The 9154-nt window shown below is 38.4% G+C and overlaps 1 protein-coding gene across 1 annotated transcript; it reads left to right on the forward strand.

Moving 5' to 3' along the window:
• The first annotated feature begins 7430 nt into the window (after positions 1–7430).
• Positions 7431–8824, forward strand: LOC133716502 (protein FAR1-RELATED SEQUENCE 5-like). The gene is made up of 2 exons (XM_062143206.1): positions 7431–7680; positions 7842–8824. The coding sequence occupies exons 1-2, from the start codon at positions 7431–7433 to the stop codon at positions 8822–8824; spliced, it is 1233 nt and encodes a 410-aa protein (XP_061999190.1).
• Positions 8825–9154: the final 330 nt, after the last annotated feature.

Here is a 9154-nt window from a genome sequence, read left to right on the forward strand (position 1 = left end):
AGCCAATTTGGACGGAGGTCCCAAAATTGGACAAGGCTGATGAATTTGGAGAGTACAAGGGTGTTACTGATTAAATTGAAACTCGAGGGACTAACATGATGACGACCTCTAACCTCAGGGGAATAAACTGAAATTAGTCCAAATTTTAACACATAAGTTCAGCCGTGCAAGAGAACTGGAGAACTGCTTCTTCTTCTTCTTCTTAGTTGGTTTTCCACCATCTCTTGCATAAGTTTTGCAAAAACCTTAGATGCACAACAAGGCGTCTCAGATTATGAGGTTTGGCAACTGCTAAATCTTGCCCACCCTTGAATCCGCCAGTGGCCTTGGCTACTAAATATAGGCTGAGAATGAATACGAAGAGTGGAGTTCGGTCTGATTTAAGCTTAATTTACCCTTGCAAAATGTGTCAAGACACATATAAGCACTCATTTACAAAAGCTTCGGCCCCTTCGACAACAAATGTAGGTCGAGACCCCATGTCCTAAACAACATTAATTTCTCGGTTATAGTAAATAAATTAGCAACGAACCTTATTTCACAAGCTATGTGAATCAACTTGGATTAAACACGAGTGTAGGTCGATGCTGATTCATTGTAACACAATCACAAACAAAGTAAATTGAAACCGACCAAATAGTATTCATCACAAATACAAAATGACACGAGATAAGCACGTCGATGATTATTATTATTATTATTATTATTATTATTATTATTATTATTATTATTATTGTTGTTGTTGTTGTTGTTGTTGTTGTTATTGTTGTTGTTGTTGTTGTTGTTGTTGTTGTTGTTGTTGTTGTTGTTGTTGTTGTTGTTGTTGTTGTTATCTATCTATACTATTATTAAGAGAAGAGGTTTTGTTAGCCAAAATCTAAAATTTTGACAGAATTGTCCCTAGAAAGATAGGGAAAATGGTCCGTACGGTACCTGAACTTTTCCTTCTTATAACTTTTAGTACCTAAACTTCAAAAAACATCAATACGGTACCTAAGGTTCTTTGCCCGACCGAGGATTGGTACATATGGTCGTTACCTCCGTTACGGAGGTTGCCAGCTGGCCATTTTTGAAGGGTATTTCTGTCCTTTTATGTCTTAATCCTCACTAATTGCAGCCATGTCCCCACTCCACCGATTAACAGCAGCAACAAGTTCTTTCCTCCTCCTCCTCTGGACCTCCACCACCACTACCAGACATAGAAGGACAATGAGGAAGAAGGAGTCAAGAATAATGAACGGAAAAAGAAATCGGAGCTACCCAAAGTCAATTCAACACAATGCCCAAGAAATCGGACTGGATGAAGGTGGAGGAGAGAGGGATGGGTCCGGTGGTGAGCTAGTGAGGTAGTCTGTTGAGTTGGTCAAGATTGTGGAGGCCAAAGTTTCGATTGTTTACACAATTGCACGTACTCGATCTCTAGCCCGAAGTTACGTCGCCGGACACGATTCGAAGCCAGCAATCTGTTACCCAATTCGCCGAATTGAGAAAATATTAGAACTGGACAGTGATGTTGGAAAGGGGAGTCTGGTTTAGGTGATGAGAGGGGAATGGTGATCATTGGTTCGAAGACGAATTCATATGAGAATGCAGGGGATGAGGAGAATGGCAATTGTTGTGATGAAAACAAGACCAACAGTGGTGGGAACGACGGGGTTGAGGAGAATGGGAAGTCATTGGATGAAATTGGGGGAGAGATAGATGGGGAAACTGAGGTGTTTGAGGTTCCCATTGCAGGTACGAGTGAAAATGGTCAAGACCGGGTGGGAGAAGAGTTGGATGATAGAGTACGTGAGTTCTGTATCGGAGATTTTGTGTGGGGTAAGATTAAGAACCACCCGTGGTGGTCGGGCCGGATTTGTGATCATTTAGATGCTTCTGAGCTTGCAGGGAAATTGAGATTGAGAATTTGAGGCTTTCCAGTCCATCTCATCTCTTTCTTTCACCTTGTTCTCCACTCCAAACCCAATCATTAAGGCCTGAGAGAATGATTTTTTTTTTCTTCTGGGTTTTTCTTCACATGCATGAGAATCAAGCAAATATGGGTTTTTGATTGAAAGTTGGAATCTTTGAATACATGTGGGTATTTGTATGTATATTAATTAGAGGAAGTGATTCTTCAATTGATGGATTCAATATCCAAACAGAATTCATTATTGTCCACAATTTCTATAAAATTCTCAAGCCTTCTGCAATCTCAAAGCCAAAGATGTGTCGGGGAATTTTAGCTACGTCTTGTTGGGAATATTGCAAGGCTAGATCATCCATTAAGATCCAACCCCATAAGTTTTGTAAGAAATCAAACAGAAGGGATGTCCTTCAACTAAACTTGCACAATAGATCGAGATCCTCCATTTAGGTTGTGAGAGTGAAGAACAGGAGAGAGAGAAGGAAGAAAGAAAGTGGCCGTGGAGGGGAAAGAGAAGTCTTAAAAAAAAAAAAAAAAAGGTTTAAAATATGAAAGGACAGAAATATCCTTCAAAAATGGTCAGCTTCCAACCTCTGTAACAGAGGTAATGGCCATATGTACCAATTCTCAGTCGGGCAAAGAACCTCATGTACCGGGCAGCCGCACCAGCCCTTTATTCAAAAAAAAAAAAAAAAAAAAAAAACCTCATGTACCGTATTGATATTTTTTAAAGTTCAGGTACCAAAAGTTATAAGGAGGAAAAGTTCGGGTACCGTACTGACTATTTTCCCAGAAAATTAATAAACTTTGAAAATTAATTAAATCACAAGGATAATTAAGACATTTACAAAATATATTTTTATTAGAAAAAAATTTAAAAAGTACCCACAACTCACTTTTCTCTCTCCCATTTTCTTTCCTCTGCAATAACCAACTCCTTTTTTTTTTTTTTTCTGAAAAAGAAATAATAATAACTTGCACATGCAGAAAATGTGTGGAAAAATGCTAGTACTATTATTAAAAGAGGAAGTTTTGTTAGCCAAAACTGAAAAATTATACCAAAATAACCCTAAAATATTAATAAACTTTCATACTCATAAAATATATAGGGATATTATAGTCAAATTACAATAGAAACAGAAAAATAAGAAAAGAAAAAAATTAGAGAAATAGATAAATAACTGGGAGAACTACCAACCCCATAAATAACTATCCACTGAATTCATTTTCTTTGCAAATAACTATCCACTATCTACAGATAACTTTTTTATTTTTTTATATAACGAAAGTTTTTCTTATACATGCAGAGCGTGTGATTGCAGACTAGTTATTATTATTATTAGGCCAACACATTGATTAACATTTACAGTTTATTTAGAATATGAGAATCTATAGTTTATTATTTATTCTTTGTCTCTTAAAACCCTAGCTGCAGTTTCTCTCCGCAGCCTAACGCCGAACTCGTCTAGCAGTGAGGCTGTGTTGGTGTTGTTCTCTGGCCTGCCAATTTGCGGTGCGACTACCGGACAGGTAGTGGTTCCCATGCCCATGTGGCTCTGATGGTGTTGCTAGGCAGGGAGATTCTACAAGGTTTGGTCACATGTTCAATCCTGCTGAAGGTCAAAGCAGGTTGCGACTCTTTTATGGTGATGGCGGCGGTTCCATCTTGGTGCACGGCGGGGATACTTGGTCCCTCGGGTCGAGTACTTTTGAGGCGGCATGGATGGATGCTATTGGCGACACTAGTATGTTTGTGCTTGGCATCGTGCTACTGGTGGGGTTGTTTTGGGCCGGGTCAGCTTATTGGGTCTAGCTAGGTTGGTGATCTCATTTGGGCTGTGGGCTGTAATACTAAGCACTTTCTTTACTGTTTTCTTTTATTTATCTTTTTTAGGGAACTCTAGGTTAGTAATTTAGTTTATTTTCAATAATTCCCTGAGTATTTTAGAAAGCTACGCACTTTCATGCCTCTACCAAATCTTTCAGAGTACTGGAGTAGTACCGATAGAGGATTCATGCTATTTCTATATATTTAATGTCAACCGAGTAACCTAGTCTATGCGCTACTGTAGGTATTAACATATTCTTATCTGTTTATATAGCAGTGAAAAAGTATGTAATGACATTTCTGACTTTTAATTAGAGAAAAATGCAGCTATCCTCCCCAAACTATCATGCCAAAGCCAATTTGATACCCGAACTCTGAAAAGTATCAGTGTGATACCCAAACACATATTTTGACATCAACGTGATACTTCCGTCAAAAATTCCTAATGGCTCCGTCTATTTGCTGACGTGGCAAGCACGTGGGTCCTATGTAGTATTTTTATCAAGGGCAGAATAGTCTTTTACTACTAACTAATTAAAAAAAAAAAAAAACGGAGCACAGAGCTCCATCTCTCTTTCTCTCTTGGTTCTGGTTTTCGGGTTTCTGGGTTTTGATGGCTTTAGAGGCTATCATTTTGGCGTGGGTGGTTGGTGGCTGATGACGTTGTCAGGTAAGTAAGGAAATGTGGTGGCGGAGTTTGCTTCGGAGGTTGCGGTGGTTTGGCTTGAACAAAATCCTAGAAGAAGAAGAAGAAATGAAGAGGAACAAAAACAAAAACAAAAACAAAAGGGTAAGTTAGTCATTTAACTCTTTTTTTTTTTTTGGACTCACGTGCTTGCCACGTCAACAAATAAACGGAGCCGTTAGGAATTTTTGACGGAAGTATCACGTTGATGTTAAAATATGTGGTTGGGTATCACACTAATACTTTTCAGAGTTCAGGTATCAAATTGACCTTAACATGATAGTTTGAGGAGAGTAGCTGCATTTTTCTCTTTTAATTAATATATTAACCCTGCCTTCTTAAAAAAAAAAAAAAAATAAACATATGCTGTATAGTCAATTTCATCTTTAAAATTTGTACGTGCCATATTTATAAATTATAATGGTACCGTAACACTCCATCATCCCGGATTCCCGGCATCCCCCACCTATATGGCTATATGAACCCCCACACCGGGGTCACCCCACCCAAGAATTCAAAGCCCTTCTTCTCCTCATTCCCACACATGCAGTATAGTCAATTTTTATCTTTAAAATTTGTACGGGCCATATTTATAATGATACCGTTCCACTCCTCCATCCCCCACATTTATAATACGACTATAAACCACGTGGAAACACACTCTTCTTCCCCACAACACACAGTGTAGTCAATTCAATTTTAATTTTTAAAGTTTGTACGGGCCATATTTATAGTGATACTGTGCCACTCCACCATCCCCCACCGAATTCAAAGCCCTTCTTTCCCACCGTCCCTGTATGCATGTGGCACATTCTTGTTTGCTGTGAGTCTTCCACAGACTACACAGTGACGTACGTAGCCAAACCAAATCTGTGCACCAAGGCGCGTGCCACACACTCCCACCCTCCAATACTAAAAGTCTAAAAGTCTAAAACCATTAAAAGCTGACAGGTAGGTTTCCCAGTAAAACCACTCCCGCAATATTTATACTTGCAGCTCCTCAACTCTCTCTGACGCCCAACTCTTCTCGATAATCTCACCACTAACCAATTGGATTGGCAGGTCATAAGTCATAGCAAGCTTAGCTTGTTGGAATAAAAATACAATCCCGACTGGCCTTTGAGCCTGGAAAAAAAATTTCTCCGGCGTCCTCTCATATATTTGCATAGCTGGCCTCACTAGGTACATATCCTCCGCCTCCCTTCGATGCCGGTGATGTGCCCTGAAACCTACCGGAACCTAGCCATACATTGCCGTCACCGACACCATATCGCTGCGAGAGTCCATTTGCCTTTAATTTCCTTTCATTGGGCTTTCCGGGTTGTGGGCTCTACCACAAAGGCCTGGTTTGTCATGAGAATGGGCTGGTGTATTTAATCTCAAATTCTCATTACTGTACTTTCTTTTTCAGTCACCAGAGAATAAGCCCATGATAACATTCCCTTTAGAAAAGCCATGTTTACCTGTATTGTAAGCTGCAACCATGACATATGTAATGGAGAGATTTAATATCATTCAAGATGATAAAGAAAAAGATCAGAGAGATTCTTTTGGGTGAACCGTTAAAATGTAGTTTTTTCGTGAGAGCTGACCTGAATCACTAAATTTAATTAATACTGAACACTCATACACTTTTAATTAATATTAGTCGTCACTCATACTCATGTTATGTATGATATTATTATTATTAGAAAACCATATATTTGCTGAAATATTACAAAATCCAACTAGTGTGGTTGTTTGAAATTGCAAGAACGTTACTAACGGTCTTGCATTCATGACTGTAGAATCCATATTTGCACATCAGGGTACCAAAAGTTGCTTCTTCATACCATTCTACATGATCAACTACAATCGGTATAGAAAATCACATACGTCATTATTCTCAAGAAAAAATCATATGCGTGGTGCCGTGGTCCTTTGTAAGTCTGTATTGTACTCATTTTCTGTAATATTGTTGAAAGGTCCGAAAATTTTTCTGAGATAATGGATAATTTTATTACACATATTTATCTGAAGAAAAAAAATTTCCAATATGAAAACTCCAGCTCAGAGATGACGATGTAAACATAACTCTAAACGAAATTCCCTACAATTAATACTGATTAAACCAACAAAAAAAAAACTATAGATTAGAGGAAAAACTAGAAGCGTATTCAAACCAAATTTGAAAACCTAGTTGAGTAACTCAATTCATAAGTTGAAAGAAACAGACCTACTTGTGTGACTGAGTCTGTGTGAAGTAGTGAGGGGAAGAAGGGCAGAGGAAGGAGGAGACAAAACTCACAGCTGAAGAAGGAAGAGAGAGGAAGAGAAGGTGTGAGGAAATATTTAAGGCTGGAAAAGACGAAAGCAAAGCCCAAAGAATGTAGAATAGGCTACCTTATTAGGTGAGGAAATGTCTTTTCATCCGGCCCAATCTAAATGTGCGCATAATGCGGTTCAAGTAGTTGGATCCGCCAACTACTTGAGATGCACCTGCAGCTTCCTCCATTTCTGGCTGGAAAGAACTTGGCTGACCAGCCCTGGTCAAGGTGGGCTGACCACAACCACTAACAATTCAACAGCTGTCCATTAAAAAAAAAAAATGGCAAGTTGAAGACGCAAACGGAGAAAACGGTTTTCATTTACCGTCTACCACATCTTTTGTCCAAGCCTCTCTCTCTCTCCCTCTTCCCCCCAATACGGGTTTCCTTCTGCAATCTTCTACTGAATTACAGGGATTGGAAGCTATGGCTATTGGATTGGAAGCGATGGGTATTTGATTCGAAGCGATGTACTGGATTTCTTCAGTACCCATAGGCATTCGACAATGGGTACTGGATCTCTGATTTGGGCGGTATGTTTTAGTGTTCTAATCCAAAGAATTCGATCAGCAATTCTGGGTAATTAGATTTCGATTGTGTTCTCGTTTAGCTTCTTGAAACTCTTTCGATGACAAATGTTGGTTACTTGATTCTAATTGGATACTCTGTTGCAGGTTAATGGATAGTGAAATTTGTACAAGCATGGCCAACCAACCAATAAGTGATTCCGAGGACTTACAAGGTAAAGAGCAGTGTGATGATTCTCATTGTGAGCCTACTGATGATTTGCATGTAGTGAATGAAATTGAAAACAATGTTGAGGCAATTGAAGAGGTCATACTTGGAAAAGAGTTTATGGATGTTGAGAGTGCATATAAGTTCTATAAGAATTATGGTGGCAAACATGGATTCAATGTGAGGATAAGAAACAGTAGATATTCATGGGGATTCCGTAAAAATTCCATTCTAAAAAGAGAAAGTTCGAAACAATTGGGATTTTTTGGAGATTGGATGCAGTTACTAATTCATGATCTGACATCTACAGAATGAAAACTTCATTCTCGATTGTACGAGAATTTTTATGAAAGCCTTTCATTTGTTGTTCAAAAGAAGGTTTTCGAGAAAAGGACAAGCGTCGTACAAATGCATCTTATTCTCAACCAGTTACAAGATGTGGTTGTCAAGCGCATCTGACCATCCTACTGCAGAAGAATGGAAATTTTCAGGTTGTCTCATTTCAGAAAAGTCATAATCATGCCTTGATTAGTACTCCAATGAAGCATTTGCTTAAGGTCAATAGAAGTATATCTGAGGCACAAAAAACACATGCAGATGATGCTGAACATTCTGGTTTCTCTATAAAAGCAACTGTGGAGTTGATGAGTAGAGAAGTAGGAGGGGCAGAGAACCTTGGATTTTCACAGAAGGATTACATGAATTACATACATAGAAAGCGAATGTCTAAAATGGAAAAAGGAGATGCAGGTGCTATATTGCAGTACTTTCAAAAGATGCAATCTGAGAATTCGTCATATTTTTATTCAATCCAACTTGATGAGGATGACATGATCACAAACATATTTTGGGCTGATGCTCGATCGGTAAGTGATTACGGGCTTTTTGAAGATGTGCTTTGTTTTGATACAACATACAGAACAAATCAATATGGTCGACCCTTTGCACCGTTTGTTGGGGTTAATCATCATAAGCAAACAACATTGTTTAGTGCGGCTTTGTTATATGATGAAACAACCAAATCTTTTAGGTGGTTATTTGAGACATTCCTCTCTGCTATGTCTGGTAAGCAACCAATAACCATTCTTACTGATCAGTCTGTTGCCATGGCTAGAGCAATAAAAGATGTTTTTCCACAAGCTACTCATCGCTTATGTGTTTGGCATCTTTATCAAAATGCTGCTAAGAATCTCAGTCATGTCTTTCATGGATCTTCAGAATTTGTTGATGATTTTAGCAATTGTATGTATGACTATGAGTTTGAGCATGAGTGGCTATTAGCATGGAATGATATGCTTGAGAAATATAGCATCAAGGAGACATACTTTCACTGCCGATATGAAAAGCACACAATGAAGTGAATGCATGAATAATGTGTTTAAGAAATATTTGAAGCCAGAGCATAATCTTTTTCGGTTTTTCGAACATTATGAAAGAGTTTTGGCTGATCGAAGATATCAAGAGTTGATTGCTGAATATAAGATGATACAAACAACTCATGTCTTAGCAGTAAGTGCACATATGCTGCAACATGGAGCAGAGGTCTATACTCCAGAGGTTTTCTTGCTCTTTCAGAAAGAATTTGTGAGAATTCATAATTATAGTACTTACAAGGTTGGTAAGTCTGGGATGACATCAGAGTATATAGTATCATGTAGTTCTGAACATAATGAGTACTTGGTCAAATATGA

The sequence above is a fragment of the Rosa rugosa genome, chromosome 6 (assembly GCF_958449725.1).
Source record: "Rosa rugosa chromosome 6, drRosRugo1.1, whole genome shotgun sequence".
In the NCBI taxonomy this organism is placed as follows: domain Eukaryota; kingdom Viridiplantae; phylum Streptophyta; class Magnoliopsida; order Rosales; family Rosaceae; genus Rosa; species Rosa rugosa.